At 45.5% G+C, this 22,513-nt stretch overlaps 1 protein-coding gene across 2 annotated transcripts in view; it reads left to right on the top strand.

Annotated features, from left to right (window-relative positions):
- LOC126484251 (cytochrome P450 6k1-like) overlaps positions 1-22,513 on the top strand; it is a 167,798-nt gene that overhangs the window by 81,527 nt on the left and 63,758 nt on the right. For both annotated transcript variants that reach the window (XM_050107668.1, XM_050107669.1), the window contains exons 3-4: positions 5,793-6,031; positions 18,166-18,428. In XM_050107668.1, coding sequence (XP_049963625.1) covers positions 5,793-6,031; positions 18,166-18,428 — 502 coding nt within the window. The remainder of the gene's footprint in view (positions 1-5,792; positions 6,032-18,165; positions 18,429-22,513) is intronic.

Below are 22,513 nucleotides of genomic sequence, written 5' to 3'. Positions count from 1 at the left end.
GCTGTATAAACTGGCCCAAGGCTTCACTGCCCTGTCGCCGTTGTAACTGTCAGAACGGCAAACCTTTTTGTATCCCTGCGTGCCACACTACCAAGAAGACACTCCTTCCGAAATGGACTCTTTTTAATGGTTGCCATCAAATTATTACTTCCTACGTTTAAAGATTTTTGTTCCTCTGTATGTCAGGAATTACGAGGGTCACTCCAAAAGAAATGCACACTATTTTTGTAAAAATACAGTTTTCATTTTGCATGTGTGAAAGTTTTGTAGTGTGTAGATACATCCTTCCCGCTTGTTTTCAAACTTAGTTCAAGCTGTTCCCTTGAGTGGCACCGTCACAGCATGCCTTCAAGATGGCTGCTACGTGATGTTCGTCAGAAGCAACGTGCTGCCATACAATTCCTGTGCCGTGAAAACGAGACAGTGGGAAACATCCACAAGAGGTTGAAAAAGGTGTATGGAGATGCTGCTGTCCATCGCTGTACAGTTAGTCGGTGGGCAAGCAGGTTACGTGATGAAAGCGGGCACGGCAATATTGAGGCTTGTCCTCGCAGCGGCAGACCTTGTACTGCACAAACTCCAGAGAATGCGCAGAGAGTTGACGAATTGGTGACTGCTGACAGACGCATCACAGTGAACGAATTGTCACCCTACGTTGGGATAGGGGAAGGAAGTGTTTGCAGAATACTGAAAGTGTTGGCGTTAAAAAAGGTTTGTGCCAGGAGGGCTTCCAGGATGTTGACAGTGGCTCACAAAGAAACAAGAAAAACGGTATGCGGCGAACTTTTGGAACAGTACGAGAATGGTGGAGATGAATTTCTTGGAAGAATTGTGACAGGTGATGAAACATGGCTCCATCATTTTTCACCAGAGACGAAGAGGCAATCAATGGAGTGGCATCATGCAAATTCACCCAAGAAAAAAATTCAAAACAACACCTTCTGCTGGAAAAGTTATGGCTATGGTGTTTTTCGACACTGAAGAAACTTCAAGTTCGACTGAGTCGTATTCTACCACATCGGCAAAAGCAGGATGTTTTGCTGTTGCACGACAATGCACGGCCACATGTCAGTCAAAAAACCATGGAAGCGATCACAAAACTCGGATGGACAACACTGAAACACCCACCTTACAGTCCTCACCTGGCTCCATGTGACTATCATCTCTTTGGGAAACTGAAAGACTCACTTCAAATGGTTCAAATGGTTCAAATGGTTCTGAGCACTATGGGACTTAACATCTGTGGTCATCAGTCCCCTAAAACATAGAACTACTTAAACCTAACTAACCTAAGGACATCACACACATCCATGCCCGAGGCAGGATTCGAACCTGCGACCGTCGCGCGGTTCCGGACTGCGCGCCTAGAACCGCTAGACCACCGCGGCCGGCAGACTCACTTCGTGGAACAAGGTTTGAAGATGATGACTCCATTGTGCACGCTGCCAAACAGTGGCTCCAGAATTTTACCGTGGAGGTATACTGGGGCTGGTTCCAAGATGGCGTAAGGCAGTTGAGAGGGATGGAAATTATGTGGAGAAATGAAAATATTGTTCCTAAAGGATGTATCTACGCACTGTAAAACTTTCAAACATGTAGAATAAAAGATGGATTTAAGAAAAATAGTGTGCATTTCTTTTGGAGTGACCCTCGTATTATGATGAGCACTGGTCTGTTCATCATCGCCAGCCGTTGAGGCCAAGCGGTTCTAGGCGCATCAGTCTGGCACCGCGATGCTGCTACGATCGCAGGCTCGAATCCTGCCTAGGTCATGGATGTGTGTGAAAATCATCTCCCCTAAAATGGTGTTTTGTCAAGTGAACCTTTACTGAGAGACTTCTAAAAACATCCGCTGATAATAGTTCGTTTTCTGTACCCACGGTTCCTTGAACATTATTTTGAATAACATGCTGTTCCCTCATCGCGGAAAACACCATAATCTAAATTCAACTCGTTTAAATTGGAAAATAATGCCTTAATAGTGCAAAACTGTAGTCTGTAATAAGAAAACAAACCGTTTTTTTAATTTCCCTCGTAAATACTTACGACTCAGTTTCAAATATAGCAAAATACACGAAGTTTGTTGATGTCCCTGTGGAAACGGCTGTAGCTTCAAATCTCGTTTTTGTGCAAAATTTTTAAGTGTGTAATAGAGCTACCAAATGCTTGCGACGCCTGCAAGAACAACGCACATTTTTAGGCACATACCGCTCACAAACTCTACATCAAAACCACGGAATTAAACAAAATGAGGCAAAAATATTCTTTCAAACTGACTGTGTGATGCTTCACAGTTTTTAGCCACTGTGGTACGGAAAAACGAAGTAACTTTGGCACGGGGCGCGAGTACGTCCGACGCCAGGCATAGATTATACAATAACCAACACTGCTGTACGAGGATAATGCCCATACTTGGTGAAGGAAGAAGCCCTGTGACTGGCCTGTTTCCAAGAAGCGGGCGTGGCTTCAGAAGGAGTTGAGAAATGCCATTGGGTTACCTATTCTAATTGTTTTTCTGCTAAGGCAGGTTCAGGCCTTATGATTTGTTCGAGAAACACTATCTCTTCCTCAGCCTTCCCACACTACTTCTTCCATTAGGATTATATACCATCACTTACAGAGGGATTTTTGAGGTGTTATGCACAATACATGCTCTCTCCAATCCTACTTTCGTTGGATAAATTTTTCAGGTAATTGCTGAACCCCCCAGTTCTTTCCTAATTTCTTCAATTCTCATGTTGTTTTCTCTTGTGGAGCCTTCCACAGTCTAAGGAACTACATTTCTGCTGTTTCAAGACGTGTAAGGTCTTTTCGTAATAATGTCCAACTACCTGCTCCTGTGGGTGGTGCCATGACCTTATAACATTTCCTTTGGATTTCCCTTCTTGTCTTATCGCTTAATGTTTTCTGACTATTCCACATATATGTTGATATGTGTTAATTTTCTTATTTATGTCTTCCTTTTCTTCAAAAATTATCTCATATCGGATAGAGTAAATGGGACATCTGTTCCATTATTACATTACTGATGATTATCTTAGTTCTTACGGGGTATTTTCCTAAAACAGCCATTGTTTTTCTTTCTATAGTTTACATCTTCTGGTTATAATTTAAGCTTATGCTGTTTAACCTATACATCGCTTCTTTTATAATTGCTTCCTCATCAGCAAAAAGCATCGTAATTCTTATACCTTGACGTATTCTGTCCTTCTTCCATTTCCTGACAACCCTGTCAATGTAGATAACCAATAAGCTGTGGTCTCGTAGAGACAATGAGTATTTATATATATCTTTGTTTTTTTAAAAATGTATTAGTTTCAGTTCATTAAACACAACAAACTTTATCACTATAATCCCACTGTTATTACTGCTATCTTCTTCATTGTTGCTGATCAACTGTTGAATGGATTCTTTATCATTTCTTGAATTTAGGTCTACTGCCAAAATGACATGGTCGCTGTTGCTTGCCTAATTTAGGTGTTTCTGTAATTCGACATACACTCCTGGAAATTGAAATAAGAACACCGTGAATTCATTGTCCCAGGAAGGGGAAACTTTATTGACACATTCCTGGGGTCAGATACATCACATGATCACACTGACAGAACCACAGGCACATAGACACAGGCAACAGAGCATGCACAATGTCGGCACTAGTACAGTGTATATCCACCTTTTGCAGCAATGCAGGCTGCTATTCTCCCATGGAGACGATCGTAGAGATGCTAGATGTAGTCCTGTGGAACGGCTTGCCATGCCATTTCCACCTGGCGCCTCAGTTGGACCAGCGTTCGTGCTGGACGTGCAGACCGCGTGAGACGACGCTTCATCCAGTCCCAAACATGCTCAATGGGGGACAGATCCGGAGATCTTGCTGGCCAGGGTAGTTGACTTACACCTTCTAGAGCACGTTGGGTGGCACGGGATACATGCGGACGTGCATTGTCCTGTTGGAACAGCAAGTTCCCTTGCCGGTCTAGGAATGGTAGAACGATGGGTTCGATGACGGTTTGGATGTACCGTGCACTATTCAGTGTCCCCTCGACGATCACCAGCGGTGTACGGCCAGTGTAGGAGATCGCTCCCCACACCATGATGCCGGGTGTTGGCCCTGTGTGCCTCGGTCGTATGCAGTCCTGATTGTGGCGCTCACCTGCACGGCGCCAAACACGCATACGACCATCATTGGCACCAAGGCAGAAGCGACTCTCATCGCTGAAGACGACACGTCTCCATTCGTCCCTCCATTCACGCCTGTCGCGACACCACTGGAGGCGGGCTGCACGATGTTGGGGCGTGAGCGGAAGACGGCCTAACGGTGTGCGGGACCGTAGCCCAGCTTCATGGAGACGGTTGCGAATGGTCATCGCCGATACCCCAGGAGCAACAGTGTCCCTAATTTGCTGGGAAGTGGCGGTGCGGTCCCCTACGGCACTGCGTAGGATCCTACGGTCTTGGCGTGCATCCGTGCGTCGCTGCGGTCCGGTCCCAGGTCGACGGGCACGTGCACCTTCCGCCGACCACTGGCGACAACATCGATGTACTGTGGAGACCTCACGCCCCACGTGTTGAGCAATTCGGCGGTACGTCCACCCGGCCTCCCGCATGCCCAGTATATGCCCTCGCTCAAAGTCCGTCAACTGCACATACGGTTCACGTCCACGCTGTCGCGGCATGCTACCAGTGTTAAAGACTGCGATGGACCTCCGTATGCCACGGCAAACTGGCTGACACTGACGGCGGCGGTGCACAAATGCTGCGCAGCTAGCGCCATTCGACGGCCAACACCGCGGTTCCTGGTGTGTCCGCTGTGCCGTGCGTGTGATCATTGCTTGTACAGCCCTCTCGCAGTGTCCGGAGCAAGTATGGTGGGTCTGACACACCGGTGTCAATGTGTTCTTTTTTCCATTTCCAGGAGTGTAGTTGCTCCTTTCCTTCCTCACGTGCATATGTTCCTAAAACTGTTGGATGTCCAGTGTCAATGTCTCGTTTACTAATGCATACAATTATCTCCCCATTTTCTCAATACTGTGACTCCACTACATGCTCTTTCCTTAGGTTCTACTCCACTGCATAGGCCTAACTTAAGGTAGCCTTCTACATATTTAGTACCTTTCAACTTCTTTACTGTTTCTGTAAAGATTGCTATATTTTTATCATTATCATAGAGTATATTTTAAGCTCAGTGTTGTTTGTCCCCAGACCCTGTATGTTCCATGTGACAACACTGGCTATGTATACAATTAACCATTTCCTTGCCTGGTTCTTCGGTTTTTATCTGCGGATTATTTTCAGGCTCGTGAGTAGACAGTAAAATATGCGTCTGGATTAGAAACTCACTGATTGGCCTATTTTCAAAAAGAGGCGTGGCTTAAAAAGTAGTTGAAAATTGTGACTGAATGAGATTAGAAGCTCTCTAATTGACCTACTTCACAAAAAGGGGTGTAGTGTAGGAAAGGGAACGGAAGGAGCAGTGTTGTGGCTTAAGAATGGGGTGAGGGGAGGGAAAGACGGAGTGTGTGGGGGGTACAAGAAGTGTGTGGCTTAGGAAGGGGGTGTCCTTAGGAGAGGAGTGGTGCATGATGACGTCAACTGTTTGCCCCTTCATGTGGAAAACCTGACAGTCAGTGGTCAGATTTGGTCCAAAGTTGGAGCTGCATTCCTACTCTCCTAAACCACAAAATATCAAAATGTTTTGTTCTCTTCAAGTCTGTCACATCTGTGTATGAATGTTCAGTATGTTTCTACATCATCTGCTGGCTTCATAGTTGTAACGGTATTTTCGTTTTCAGGGGCGCGACTTGTAGGACACTACGGATTCCGTCGTCCTCTACTTCTGGTCCGCGACCCTGACATAATCAGACAAATACTCGTGAAGGACTTCGGAACGTTCCACGACAGGGGCCTGTTCTTTAATGAAGAAGAACCGCTCAACAGGCACCTGTTCGCCCTGAATGGAAGCAAGTGGCGCCATCTGAGAACGAAGCTGACCCCAGTATTCACATCGGGAAAACTCAAGGGCATGTTCAAGGTGAGCGTCTACTACTGGTCAACTATCAGCTCGTGTGCGTGTATCACTTAATTAGGTGTACATGAGTGTAAAGCATAGGCCTATTATCGTTTCGAGCTTTTCGAGGCTTAGCGTTTAAGTACTTCATTTTTTGCGGTATAGTCTCGAGACCTGAGATAATTGTCTGCAAAAAAGTTCATTTTATTTTTATCCATATGTTTGATCGCTTATTAGCAAACAGAAAAAAAGTAATTTTCGCAGGTTCATGTTTGTCAACTTTTCAGAAATTAAGCAGTTTCATTTTTGGAGTTCGCTTCACCTGACATTCGAACATACAACATTAGAACGAAAAATGATCTGCATTGTCCTTCAATGAATATAATTACGACACCGAAAAGGGCAAAATATGCATATATAAAATTCTTTGTCAATCTACCGTGGAAATAAAATGTCTGACAGACAACACAAGTGTTTTGGACTATACATAAAAGATGTTCCTCCTTAAAAACTCCTTATGTGGTCTACAGGAATTCCTGAACAATAATCGTTGGTTATTTATGGATGAAGAGCCACTGGGGGTCTGGAGCGAAGTCGACTTTCTAATTCATTCCAAAGGTATTATGTTGGGTTCACATTGGAACTCTGGGCAGCCCAGTCCGTTTCAGGAATGTTAGTGTTCACAAACTATTGCCTCAGAGATGCTGCTTCATGACAAAATGTGTTGTCATGCTGACGCAAACAATCATCGCGTCAGAACTATTACTTTACTGTACACACTACGCAATGACGTACTGTGTGTTCGTATCCTTACCCACTTAGAGTTTCTTAAGCGCAATGAGGGAACCATGCACTAATCACGAAAAGCGCCCCCACACCGTAACACCACCGCCTCCGCAATTCACTATTAGCACCACGCCTGATGGCAGGTAATGTTTTCCAGGCATTCATCAAACCCAACCCCCCCTTTAGATTACCACAGAGCATAGTGTGATTCATAACTCCAAACCACAAGTTTCCAGTCATCCATTGACCAGTGGCGTCATCCTTTACACCATCTCAGGCGTCGCTTAGGGCTGACAGCAAAAACGCGTAGTTTATGAGGATCTGCTCGACTATTATACCTCATTATTTTTACCTCCATGTCAGCAGCCATTGTGCCTGCCGGACGTCTGGTAGCACTTTAGAAGCCACGAGTGATTCCTTCTGCTACAATGCTCGACCATCCGTGTCTACCAGTATATGAGTTCTGGCTGGTGATGGTTTAGCTATTGTTGTACCTTCATGTTTCCACTTCACAGTCACTATACCAACAGTCGTCTGGCACAGATTTAGAAGTGTCGAACTGTCTCTGCTGGATTTGCTACTCAGGTGACATCCACAGACCAGTCCACCTTCAAAGTCACTCAGCCCTCTTGACCGTTCCATTCTGCTGTTTCTGCCTCTCTTCTGGCAACACTGTAACACCCCACCCGTCACTTATCTGGTTTTGGTGTGTGTTCACCCCAGGTAATTGACTAACAGATCAACAGAGAGTGCAAAACTGCCGCAATGTCGGATAACGCAAAGTAAGTAATAAGGCCCTGTGACTCCTGATTGAACTGCGGTGGCAGTGTTGACATTAATTGATTCAGAATTGATCCCTTTTAATTAAAAAGGGGTGCACATTAATGTTATATTCAGCTATTGTACACCAGATGCAGATGTTGAACACAAAATTAATTAAGAAAGTGACTTGGGATTTCAACTACTTGATTGAAAACAGATGCAGTCGATTAGCACAGATTTATTTTAACTCACGACCTTCAATCATCACTTTACATGACTCTCCTAACAGGCAGTGGTAATAAATTGCGTTTGCGTGGAGTAAAGCGCGATAAATCAAAAGTGATTCCTATCGACTGACCCAGGCGTAATGCGAAGTGCGAGAAGAATTCTACAGTGCACAGCCCATGAAACCCTCGTGGAAACTTTGCCGACATGATCCAACAAATTAATCAGTGGTCGGAGCGGGCGCAATATCACCGAATTCAGCGTGGCGGGGCGGCGTCGTTATGCGGACGTCGGCCGACCTCGTGGTGCTGCAAGGCTGCGCTCGTCTATTCACTTCTAGCTATCTTGCTCAGTACATAGCTGAACGAAAACTTTATATCCCCAAGCTCAATCGTTCCGTTTGCTAAGTCCTAAACTGCAGAGAAGATCACTCTCTCTCAGGCAAACCGAGTAAAGAACGCCACGTCCACACTCTAGGCAAGCTGGGAACGGAAGACCTCCCAGTCTGCTCTTCGCCTCGGTTTCCCCTCCAGCAAAATCACTTACGCTAATTGCAGCGGAAGTCGCGTTAATTATGCGTCACTTCCCAGCGCCGACCAATGCCTGCTCTGGGAAGTGAACAAATTCCCACAAAATTCCCTTCCTCTCAACTTCTGCTATTTAGCTTCTCCCAGGCCACCCATAGGTTAGCGTCTGCACAAAACACCAATTTTTCCGGAATTCTGACTCCCAGGAGGGTACTTCAAACTCCTTGGTCCTATGTTCCCATCAGAGGCCGGCGTATTTCATTCTGTCGCTCTTCACTTGAGTTACTTCAGACTCTGCAGACCGTGAATTCAGCGTGAAGTTGCTATAGTCACGAACACTCATATTTTGGCCTCTGTTGACTGCTCCACCGTAGCTTTGCGTGGCTTACTCACATGTTTCATTGTCATGGGATGACGGACATTTATCAACAGGTGTACAAGTTCTCTGTCTGCTTCCTTGTACACCAGCATGGCGTCAACCACCCAATCACTGTCACTCATCTTAAGGCAGCTGGAGGCCTCACCCCATTACTGCTTTCTCAGAGCTTGAGCCGCCCTAAGCTGCCTATTGTCGCTTCCCTTCGCCGCTCCCCAGCCGGCCACGGTCAATTCTCAATACTTCCCTGGGAAAAACTAGCTTCCAGTAAATCGACGCGTTTCCACAAAGTTTTCATGTCGTGTGAACTACTTTAAAACCATCACCCGACATTAATTATTCCAATATGTCCATACTATACCCTCTACAAGATGCATTGTGCCTTGTCAGTCATTTTTGTTCAGCCCTACTGTTCGCTCAACGTGAGTTAGGTGGTCTTTAATAACTTCATGTAAGGGGCATAGTTCTTGCCACCTTACAACACAATACTCCGTGCCTCCTTTTCCACAGGCTGATCCGTCTCTGGTGACATCTAGTGGTCAGTTCGACATTTTGTGGAGGTGTCTGGATACTTTTGATTGATACTCTGTGTTTGGGTCGACACTCTCACTTTATCCTGCGAGACAAGGACACCAACCAAATTCAATGTGGACGATCTGTGGCTCGTTCTATGAAATGTGAGGGGACTGTCAACTGGGAATCAGCCACAATAAAACATGCGAGCGGCATTCGGAAAGTAAAGAACGTGTTTTCCTACAGAAATTTTTATTTATATAATTAAATGAAACTGTATTTTACGTACAATTTGAAACATGTACTTTTGTAGTAACGAAACTGACTGTAGCGTGTAAGTCATCTGTTAGAATGTGAATGGCATGCGAGCGTGCATTTTATCTCGCCACTTATGCGCTTTGCCCTCCACTGAACTTCTCTGACTGCGAGAAAATAAACTGAAACTGTCAATAACCTTAAACCAAAGCAAAACTGCATGAATCTACATAACACAAAAACTGAATCTGATGCACCACTATTGATATGAAATTGGCCCTGGTAATAAAACAAAACTTGATCAGTTCGAAAATAATGGTCCCTGTGCTTAATGTGTGCTATCCCTGAAATAATAAAATTTCTTACCTTTATCTGCGTAATGGTAACACTCTTCAGAATGCTCTCTAGATGGTGCAAATGGCTCTGAGCACTATGGGACTCAACTGCTGAGGTCATTAGTCCCCTAGAACTTAGAACTAGTTAAACCTAACTAACCTAAGGACATCACAAACATCCATGCCCGAGGCAGAATTCGAACCTGCGACCGTAGCGGTCTTGCGGTTCCAGACTGCAGCGCCTTTAACCGCACGGCCACTTCGGCCGGATAGAATGCTCTCTGTTAGTACACTAAGTACTGTAGTTAGCAAACAGCTGTTGTGCAAGGCTATTGCGTAGCTCACATTTTAATTAAATCGAATATGATTGAGACAATAACTTCTTGAGCAAAATCGTTAATCAAAAACGACATGGATCTGGAAACTGGTACTGACTTGTGGTAAGTAACAATATGGTACTAACTTTAAAACTTGTATTTTGACTCTTTGAAAATTAATAACGCTAACAATGAACACGCCGGCCGCGATGGTCTAGCGGTCCTAGGCACTTCAGTCCGGAACCGCGCGACTGCTACGGTCGCGGGTTCGAATCCTGCCTCGGGCATGGATGTGTGTGATGTCCCTGGGTTAACTAGGTTTAAGTGGTTCTGAGTTCTAGGGGACTGATGACCACAGATGTTAAGTCCCATAGTGCTCAGAGCCATTTGAACCATTTGAACAATGAACACACAATAAACTGATTATATATTAACAATTAGCTTTACAGAATCATTGGGTGTGAGTGCTATACATTGACTCAGTCATCACATGAATATGCGCATAGCATTGGTAACAAACCAACTTTCTTTACCTTAATTATGTCCAGTATGGTATCTTGCAAATAAAAAAGCATTACTGCTCGTAGACAGTAAGTATATATCCAGCACACTCAGATACAACACGTCTTTACACTTGAGAGTCCTCCATACACCAGTGACGGATAGAGAAAAACCTCAAGGAGGGGGCGCAAAAGATATCTTGAGCTACCTTTACTTTTACTGTAATAAAAAATAATCAGCACACATGCAAAGTTTGAGAAAGTTTTACTTAAACTGATTATACACGTATACAAGACAATCCCATCTTAATGATATTAAAAAGTTACAATTGTGGTTCTCTTCCTTAAATGGGAACGAAGTCTTTCGCGACGACACTTATATGTAAAACATTCTCGGTTTTCTAGCCGCGTCAATTCGGCATAAAATCTCAAGCTTTCGACGATTACCCCCATCGTCATCGTCGGGAGCAGCTGACTGTCTTCACTGCTGCTGTGGTAGCCTTTTTTATAGCCCGTGAACGGCTTCTTATTGGTCGGCTTATGATTGGTCGGCGATTACGTACTGCTGTCGCAGACGGTGTCACTGTGTGCGCCGGTGGCGCCACCGCTTCCGTTGGATCGTAATCCTTGCAAGGAACGTCTCTGCTGCTTCTCTGCATCAAGCGCTCGTTTCCATGCACAGCTCAGATGGTTCTTTTGTCTCATTCTTATTTCAACAGCCTCCTTAATAACAGAATCCCAGTACGTGGAGGCATGGGACAGAATTTTTGTTTCATCCAACAATATTTTATGTTTGTTCTTGAAGCTGTGCTCCGCAGTTGCCGATTTCTCCAGTTCTCTATTTTTAGTATGGCGTTGGTGTTCTGCACAGCGGTCGGAAACGGTACGAATGGTCTGACCTATATAATTGCTTCCACACTCACAGGGTATATTATAAACTCCAGGGACCCTGAGGCCGAGAATGTCCTTAACAGGGCGCATCATCTCCTTAATTTTCTAAGGAGGACGAAAAATCGGTCTTATACCCCGTCTACGCAGGACTCTTCCTACTTTTCTGGAAATAGCGTCACAAAAAGGAAGAACCGCAATCGGTGTTTCATCCTCTGAGTGTGCAGCATTTTCACGTTTCCTTTTTTTGGAGAACGCTGCCTTTATAACTTATGCACCGTAGTCGTTCTTTCGGAACACGTACTTCAGATGGTTAATCTCGGATCTTAACTGGTCCTCGTCAGAAACAGTTTTTGCTCTATATATTAACGTGTTCAAAACGGCTCTCTTCTGAGCAGGATGATGGAAACTCTGTGCATTTAGGTATACATCAGTATGCGTCGGCTTAAGGGTATACAGAGTGGCCAAGACGCCCGTCCGCCTGTCGTACTAAAACGTCTAAGAAAGGCAGTCTCCCTTCCTTTTCCATCTCGACAGTGGATTGGACGTTCGACTGTATGCTGTTCATGTGTTCCATGAATTGTTCGAGAGCTTCTGCGCTGTGTGGCCAGATCATAAATGCATCGCCAACATAACTATAAAATAAGGATGGACGGAGGGGAGCCGAATTTAATGCACGTTCCTCAAAATTCCCCATAAAAAAGTTAGCCAGTGATGGAGACAACGGAGAGCCCATCGCCATATCATCCGTCATTTCATAAAATTTATTACCGTACAAGAAGTTGGTGGTCGTCACCACGTGCCGGAACAACTTTGTAGTTTCAAGAGGAAAAAGATCCGCCAGCATTTTCAAAGTGTCCTCCACAGAAACTTTTGTGAACAGCGATACCACATCCAGGCTGACTAAAATGTCATTTGGACCAACTCTAACCTGTTTGATTTTCTCAATGAACATCTGGGAGTTTTTGATGTGATGTTCACACCAGCGGACTATAGGAGTCGTCAACTTTGTCAGATATTTGGCCAGCTTGTAAGTAGGAGAACCAATTGCACTGACAATACGTCTCATGAGAACATTATCCTTGTAGATCTTCGGTAGTCCGTACAACTTGGGCGATCTAGGAGCTCGGACTCTATTTTTTTTTTTTTTTTTTAACATCGTCTGGCAGCCCGGAATTCACAGTAACTCATGGTTTTTCTGCTGTACGTCAAAGTTGGGTCCCGTTTAAGACATTTATACGTACTGTCCTCCAACAGTGATGTCATTTTACTATGATATTCGGTAGTAATAAGGACCACGGTGGCATTTCCTTTGTCAGCTGGTAATATGGCAAGATTTTCATCTCTCCGAAGTAAATGGAGCCCTCCCTCTCCTCTCTACTGATATTAGATCTGGGAGGCTTAGCTGAGGCCAAAAAGCGACTGGTAACAAGTCTCACTTCGTCGGCGTCGTCCTGTACAAGATGCCGCACCACCTGTTCTACTCCACTGATAAAGGTTTGAATTTTGTTCCTACAGCACGTACTATACCCATCGTGGTAAAAACTCTTGTCCTGTAGGCGTAGCGATGTTTTCACTGGGTGACTGACAATCTCGTCATCTTCAAAGTGTGTTCCCTGTAAATAATCTTTAAGCGACCCAAAGAGACGGAATTCAGATCATTGGCCTTTCTTTGAATCTTGTGGTCCGCTGTGAGCATTCATGGAACCCATTGTGAGGACCTCTTTGAATGTCCGAGAGTCTCGATCATTGGAGACGCAATTCCAATGCTGACCGACAGCTGTAGAGCTAATTGTCGAGTTTTTTGTTGTTGATGATGATGATGTTTGGTTTGTAGGGGGGGGGGGGGGTTGTGGTCATCAGCATCCGTACAAATTCCCAATTTTTACACAGTCTAATTTTTTTACCCAATCCAATCTGGCCACAGTCACAAATGATGATGATGATGAAATGATGAGGACAATACAGACACCCAGATCACGGGCAGAGAAAATCCCCAATTCGGCCAGGAATCGAACCCGGGACCCCGTGATCCAGAGGCAGCAACACACGCCACTAGACCACGAGCTGCGGACGTCGAGTTTTGATGCAGCGATCGGCACGAATAATAGCATCCGCACGATTCAGCATGTCTGGAGCAGTGTCTGTGACAGGACGTCCAGAGCGTGGCTGATCATGGAGCTCAGTTTCTGCATTTCCTGAGGCTGTAACTTTCTCTATCCATCACACATCTGTACTCCTATCAACTACAGCATCGCCATACACTGCACACAAACGTTTATGCATGTTCACCACGGTTTCTTTTTCTGCACACAAGAATTCAATAACAGCACGCTGCTTGTAATGTGAGTTGTATGTAGACGCCATTTTGACGCTCTGCCATCTGCCAGAACGGTTCGAAACTTCACCGACGCACAGAACAAGCATCGAATGTGAAGCACCAACAAGGGCCTTTGTCTATGTACGTTAATGGTTTTTTTTTTTTTTTTAATGTGGGACATTGCTGCTGAACGACCCTCTTACATTACTCTTGTGGCCTGGCACTTGTGACTTACTATATTACTTAGTATGAATAAGGAAAAATGTCATTCGCATCATTATTTATCGAGGTATGAGTTGGGCTTTCCAAACCTGTCCCATGTCCTTGAAAATTTAATTACACATAGCAAATAGTCAAATGAAATTCCCTACAGCTTCATGAAAATGCACGAGATTTTTTTCATTATATTACCTCTCAAATGTCATATAAATTAAATAATGTGACTAGTGAAGAAAAGATATACACTACTGGCCATTAAAATTGCTACACGACGAAGATGACGTGCTACAGACGCGAAATTTAACCAACAGGAAGAAGATTCTGTGATATGCAAATGATTAGCTTTTCAGAGCATTCACACAAGGTTGGCGCCGGTGGCGACACCTACAACGTGTTGATATGAGGAAAGTTTCCAACCCATTTCTCATACACAAAGAGCAATTGACCGGCGTTGCCTGGTGAAACGTTGTTGTGATGCCTCGTGTAAGGAGGAGAAATGCGTACCATCACGTTTCCGACTTTGATAAACGTCGGATTGTAGCCTATCGCGATTGCGGTTTATCGTATCGCGACATTGCTGCTCGCGTTGGTCGAGATCCAATGACTGTTAGCAGAATATGGAATCGGCAGGTTCAGGAGGGTAATACGGAACGCCGTGCTGGATCCCAACGGCCTCGTATCACTAGCAGTCGAGATGACAGGCATATTATCCGCACGGCTGTAACGGATCGTGCAGCCACGTCTCGATCCCTGAATCAGCAGATGGGGACGTTTGCAAGACAACAACCATCTGCACGAACAGTTCGACGACGTTTGCAGCAGCATGGACTATCAGCTCGGAGGCCATGGCTGCGGTTACCCTGGCGCTGCATCACAGACAGGAGCGACTGCGATGGTGTACTCAACGACGAACCTTGGTGCACGAATGGCAAAACGTCATTTTTTCGAATGAATCCAGGTTCTGTTTACAGCATCAGGATGGTCGCATCCGTGTTTGGCGGCATCGCGGTGAACGCACATTGGAAGCGTGTATTCGTCATCCCCATACTGGCGTATCACCCGGCGTGATGGCATGGGGTGCCATTGGTTACACGTCTCGGTCACGTCTTGTTCGCAATGACGGCACATTGAACAGTGGACGTTACATTTCAGATGTGTTACGATCCGAGGCTCTACCCTTCATTCGATCCCTGCGAAACCCTACATTTCAGCAGGATAATGCACGGCCGCATGTTGCAGGTCCTGTACGGGCCTTTCTGGATACAGAAAATGTTCGACTGCTGCCCTGGCCAGTATATTCTCCAGATATCTCACCAATTGAAAACGTCTGGTTAATGGTGGCCGAGCAACTGGTTCGTCACAATACGCCAGTCACTACTCTTGATGAACTGTGGTATCGTGTTTAAGCTGCATGGGCAGCTGTACCTGTACACGCCATCATGCTCTGTTTGACTCAATGCCCAGTCGTATCAAGGCCGTTATTACGGCCAGAGGTGGTTGTTCTGGGTACTGATTTCTCAGGATCTATGCACCCAAATTGCGTGAAAATGTAATCACATATCAGTTGTAGTATAATACGAGGTGCATTCAAGTTCTAAGGCCTCCGATTTTTTTTTTTTTCTAATTAACTACTCACCCAAAATCGATGAAACTGGCGTTACTTCTCGACGTAATCGCCCTGCAAACGTACACATTTTTCACAACACTGACGCCATGATTCCATGGCAGCGGCGAAGGCTTCTCTAGGAGTCTGTTTTGACCACTGGGAAATCGCTGAGGCTATAGCAGCACGGCTGGTGAATGTGTGGCCACGGAGAGTGTCTTTCATTGTTGGAAAAAGCCAAAAGTCACTAGGAGCCAGGTCAGGTGAGTAGGGAGCATGAGGAATCACTTCAAAGTTGTTATCACGAAGAAACTGTTGCGTAACATTAGCTCGATGTGCGAGTGCGTTGTCTAGGTGAAACAGCACACGCGCAGCCCTTCCCAGACGTTTTTGTTGCAGTGCAGTAAGGAATTTGTTCTTCAAAACATTTTCGTAGGATGCACCTGTTATCGTAGTGCCCTTTGGTACGCAATGGGTAAGGATTACGCTCTCGCTGTCCCAGAACATGGACACCATCATTTTTTCAGCACTGGCGGTTACCCGAAATTTTTTTGGTGGTGGTGAATCTGTGTGCTTCCATTGAGCTGACTGGCGCTTTGTTTCTGGATTGAAAAATGGCATCCACGTCTCATCCACTGTCACAACCGACGAAAAGAAAGTCCCATTCATGCTGTCGTTGCGCGTCAACATTGCTTGGCAACATGCCACACGGGCAGCCATGTGGTCGTCTGTCAGCATTCGTGACACCCACCTGGATGACACTTTTCGCATTTTCAGGTCGTCATGCAGGATTGTGTGCACAGAACCCACAGAAATGCCAACTCTGGAGGCGATCTGTTGAACAGTCATCCGGCGATTCCCCAAAACAATTCTCTCCACTTTCTCGATCATGTCGTCAGACCGGCTTGTGCGAGCTCGAGGTTGTTTCGGTTTGTTGTCACACGATGTTCTGCCTTCACTAAACTGTCGCACCCACGAACGCACTTTCGACACATCCATAATTCCATCACCATGTCTCCTACAACTGTCAATGAATTTCAATTGGTTTCACACCACACAAATTCAGAAAACGAATGATTGGACGCTGTTCAAGTAAGGAAAACGTCGCCATTTTAAGTATTTAAAACAGTTATCATTCTCCACCACTGGCGGTAAAATTCCATCTGCCGTATGGTGCTGCCATCTCTGGGACGTATTGACAATGAACGCGGCCTCATTTTAAAACAATGCGCATGTTTCTATCTCTTATCAGTCCAGAGAAAAAAAATCGGAGGCCTTAGAACTTGAATGCACCTCGTATATTTGTCCAATGAATGCCCGTTTATCATATTCTTGGTGTAGCAATTTTAATGGCCAGTAGTGTAGATTAAAAAGAAAGTAGAAGCAGAATTCGCACCATCGCCTCGATCACATTCCGCTTGCAAAGCGCGAACGCTGGCAGTTTCTTTTTTCTTCTCGTTTTGTTCGTTAACGTTCATTGCATTTGTTCGGGACGGGCGTACCATGACACATGTTCAAGTTCATCGTTGATCCAAGCACTCAGTTTATTATTATTATTATTACAGAGGGCAGCTAATCCCCTCACTGAACACGCTGAGTTACTGTGCCAGCATAAATGCTAATTACTGCCTTAATAAATGTGCACTTAAGCCTCATAAATTGCGTGTCATGTGGAGGAGGAGGAAATTAGTGTTTAACGTCCCGTCGAAACGAGGTCATTAGAGGAGGAGTACAAGCTCGGATTATGGCAGGATAGGGAAGAAAATCGGCAGTGCCCTTTCCAAGGAACCATCCCAGCGTTTGCCTGAAGCGATACGGGGAAATTACAGAAAACCTAGATCAGGATGGCCGGACGCTGGTTTGAACCATTGTCCTCCCGAATGAGAGTCCAGTGCGCTAACCATTGCGCCATCTCGCTCGGTATTTACTCAAATTAACCCTTACTCGAGAAAACTGAAAAAGCAAAATTGTCGCGTTGTCGATACATCAGTTACGTAATAGACGCGTAAAACTCCTCTTGCTATTTTCTCGGAATTGCTAGAGTAGTGCGCATTACTGCTTGCACATTATGTTGTTTTAATGGCCCATAAAAGGCATACAAAGTAAATCTGTGATGCCAACGTCGTGGCCTTCCCTTGTCAGGTGGTGTGCTCTTTTCACACCCTCCAGCTTTTTCTGCGGTGCGTTTCTACCTCCGTAACTAAGAGAGGTTTCCCTCCAGCTTTCCATTTTGCATAGTTACAAATCGAATTATCGACCACATAAACCGACCAGTACAGTGTTACAGCTCCAGCACGATCCCGGGGACTGGGTGTTTGTGTTGTCCCCATCATTTCATCATCATCATTCGTGAACGTAGCTAAAATTGGAAAGCGCAAAGATTGGGACATTGTACGGGCGCTGATGACCGCGCGGTTGAGCGCCCCACAAACCAAGCATCATCATCATCCAGCACGATTTCGAGATTCTTTTTTGCCGAACTTTCTGATTAACTGCGAGAAGTGCTGAATGTAATACCTGCTGTACTGACAGACGCTCCAGGACTGCGGCCGCGAAATGGCGGAGGTGCTGGAGAGCACGGCAGACCGCGGGCAAGTGGTCGAGATGCGCGAGCTGGTGGCCAGGTACTCCACTGACGTCATCGCGTCCGTCGCCTTCGGCATCGAGGTCGACTGCCAGCGAGAGCCGGACAACGAGTTCCGCCAATGGGGGCGCAAGATCTTCCAGCCGTCACTCCAGGCCGGGATCAACTTCATGCTCGCCGTCGTCAGCCCGACGCTGGGAAAACTTCTGAAGTGAGTGTCGCTGGCACATATCTAAGGTTCCGCTCATGATTATCGACATCAACACGTCACCATCATCGTCATCGCCATCGTCGTCGTCATCGTCATCATCATCATCATCATCGTCATCATCATCACCATCATCATATTAGGTGAGTGTGTAACTCACTCAATGGAAAAGAGGCACAGCCTGACCCACAATCACCAGGTCATTACTGATTAACTAGTATCTTATTCGCTGCATCCAACACACGACTATCCTGGCTATTCATGCAAACGGAGAGGTAAAACCACGCCCCATCAGTGAAAAACATCGTGTCAAGGATCATCTCACCATTGTCCTGCAGAAAGGACAGAAACCAGATGCAAAAGTTCACACGCGCCAGATGATTGCTGTCTCTCAGTTCATGCACGACCGACATTTTGCAGGGATACATGGAGAGCGACTTCTGAAGAACTTTGTGAGCGGAACTCACGGACACGTGGGCCTGCTGAGCTAGTCGTCTAACATTGCACCTGCGCCACCTTCTGTTCAGATCTGGATGTGGATGGCCTGCCTAAATTTGGAACATTATGCACGCATTCGGTCTTTCTAAACTTGGGGATTAGCTTCCGTACAGCATTGCGGTTAGGCGTCTTCACTCCTGGGAACTATGCTGCAAATGCAGCTTCTACTGCTGAGGTAAACTTGTGTCCACTGCGGAACACATGCTCCACAAGAAACAATCTTTGTTCAATCGTCAGCATGATGACCTGGATCACAATGCTATCACACAAGGCGTTGGGGCCGGCCCGAGTGGCCGAGCGGTTCTAGGCGCTACAGTCTGGAACCGCGCAACCGCTACGGTCGCAGGTTCGAATCCTGCCTCGGGATTGGATGTGTGTGATGTCCTTAGGTTAGTTAGGTTTAAGTAGTTCTAAGTTCTGGGGGACTGATGACCTCAGCAGTTAAGTCCCATAGTGCTCAGAGCCATTCGAACCATTTTGAACAAGACGTTGGTCTTCAATCAAACAAGACCTGTGAACAAATACAAATACCAGGCCGAATATAGTTCAAATATGTTAAACAATGGAAAATGTTTTATTAATAATTGACAATCATCTCAGTCACTACTTACAAGGGAACCTCCCCATCGCACCCCCCTCAGATTTAGTTATAAGTTGGCACAGTGGATAGGCCTTGAAAAACTGAACACAGATCAATCGAGAAAACAGGAAGAAGTTGTGTGGAACTATGAAAAAAATTTGTAAAATATACAAACTGAGTAGTCCATTTGAAGATAGGCAACATCAAGGACAATGGGAGTCAAGGAGCGCTGTGGTCCTGTGGTTAGCGACAGCAGCTACGGAAAGAGAGGTCCTAGGTTCAAGCCTTCCCTCGAGTGAAAAGTTTAATTTTTTATTTTCAGTTTATGTGACAAACTCTTATGTTTTCATCACTTTTTTGTGAGTGATTATCACATCCACAACAAAACCCAAATCGGGCAAGGTAGAAGAATCTTTTTACCCATTCGCTAAGTGTAGAAGTTAGGTGGGCCGACAACATATTCCTGTCATGTGACGCACATGCCGTCACCAGTGTCGTGTAGAATATATCGGACGCGTTTTCCTGTAGAGGAATCGGTTGACCTATGACCTTGCGATCAAATGTTTTCGGTTCCCATTGAGGAGGCACGTCCTTTCGTCTACTAATCGCACGATTTTGCGGTGCGGTCGTAAAACACAGACACTTAACTTATTACAGTGAACAGAGACGTCGATGAACGAACGACAGATCATCACTTTGTGAAAATAAACAAAGTAAAATTTACACGCGAGGGGAAATTTGAACCCAGGACCTCTCGTTCCGCAGTAGTCGCGTTAACCACGCGACCACGGTGCTCCTCAGTTCATAATGTCCTTGATGTTGCCTATCTTGCACATGAACTACTCAGTTCGTATATTTTGTTTATTTTTTTCATAGTTCCACACAACTTCTTCCAGTTTTCTCGATTGATGGGTGTTCAGTTTTTCAAGGCCTATCCACTGTGCCAACTTATAACTAAATCTGAGGGGGGTGCGATGGGGAGGTTCCCTTGTTAGGACACCACAACATGGCACTGCATAGTTACTTTCTGAACATCCACTACGTGGAGGTGACAATAGTAATGGGATACCTCTTAATATCATGCCGGACCTCGTTTTGGCCGCTGTAGAACAACAACTCGACATGACATGGACTCAACATGTCCCTGGAAATACTGAGCCATGCTGGCCCATTATAGCGAAAGTGTTGCTGGTGCAGGATTTTGTGCACGAACTGGCCTCTCGATTATGTTCCGTACACAGGGTGGTCCATTGATCGTGACCGGGCCAAATATCTCACGAAATAAGCGTCAAACGAAAAAACTACAAAGAACGAAACTTGTCTAGCTTGAATGGGGAAACCAGATGGCCCTATGGTTGGCAAGCTAGATGGCGCTGCCATAGGTCACACGGATATCAACTACGTTTTTTTAAAATTAGGAACCCCCTACATATTCGTGTAGAACGTAAACAAATATGAATGTTTTATTGGACCACTTTTTTCCCTTTGTGATAGATGGCGCTGTTATAGTCACAAACACAAAGCACACAATTTTAGACGACCAGTTGGTAACAGGTAAGTTTTTTAAAATTAAAATACAGAACGTAGGTACGTTTGAACATTTTATTTCGGTTGTTCCAATGTGATACATGCACCTTTGTGAACGAATGCTGTTACAGCGTGATTACCTGTAAATACCACATTAATGCAATAAATGCTCAAAATGATGTCCGTCAACCTCAATGCATTTGGCAATACGTGTAACGACATTCCTCTCAACAGCGAGTAGTTCGCCTTCCGTAATATTCGCACATGCATTGACAATGCGCTGACGCATGTTGTCAGGCGTTGTCGGTGCATCGCGATAGCAAATATCCTTCAACTTTCCCCACAGAAACAAATCCGGGGACGTCAGATCCGGTGAACGTTCTGGCCATGGTATGGTGCTTCGACGACCAATACACCTGTCATGAAATATACTATTCAATACCGCTTCAACCGGACGCGAGCTATGTGCCGGACATCCATCATGTTGGAAGTACATCGCCATTCTGTCACGCACTGAAACATCTTGTAGTAACATCGGTAGAACATTACGTAGGAAATCAGCATACATTGCAGCATTTACAATGCCATCGGTAAAATGGGGGCCAATTATCCTTCCTCCCATAATGCCGCAACATACATTAACCCACCAAGTTCGCTGATGTTCCACTTGTCGCAGCCATAGTGGATTTTCCGTTGCCCAATAGTGCATATTACGCCGGTTTACGTTGCCGATGTTGGTGAATGACGCTTCGTCACTAAATAGAACGCGTGCAAAAAGTCTGTCATCGTCCCGTAATTTCTCTTGTGCCCAGTAGCAGAACTGTACACGACGTTCAAAGTCGTCGCCACCCAATTCCTGGTGCATAGAAATATGGCACGGGTGCAATCGATGTTGATTTAGCATTTTCAACACCGACGTTTTTGAGATTCCCGATTCTCACGCAGTTTGTCTGCTACTGATGTGCGGATTAGCCGAGACAGCAGCTAAGACACCTACTTGGGCATCATCATTTGTTTCAAGTCGTGGTTGACGTTTCACATGTGGCTGAACATTTCCTGTTTCCTTAAATAACGTAACTATCCGGCGAACAGTCCGGACACTTGGATGATGTCGTCCAGGATACCGAGCAGCATACATAGCAAACACGATATCGACCTTTTCCGCAATTGGTGGTGGTGGTGGTGGTGATGGTGGTGGTTAGTGTTTAACGTCCCGTCGACAACGAGGTCATTAGAGACGGAGCGCAAGCTCGGGTTAGGGAAGGATTGGGAAGGAAATCGGCCGTGCCCTTTTAAAGGAACCATCTCGGCATTCGCCTGAAACGATTTAGGGAAATCGCGGAAAACCTAAACCAGGATGGCCGGAGACGGGATTGAACCGTCGTCCTCCCGAATGCGAGTCCAGTGTGCTAACCACTGCGCCGCAATTGGTAAACGGTCCATTTTAACACGGGTAATGTATCACGAAGCAAATACCGTCCGC

The sequence above is a fragment of the Schistocerca serialis genome, chromosome 6 (genome assembly GCF_023864345.2).
Source record: "Schistocerca serialis cubense isolate TAMUIC-IGC-003099 chromosome 6, iqSchSeri2.2, whole genome shotgun sequence".
Lineage (NCBI taxonomy): Eukaryota > Metazoa > Arthropoda > Insecta > Orthoptera > Acrididae > Schistocerca > Schistocerca serialis.
This window is presented reverse-complemented; position numbering and strand designations above follow the sequence as displayed.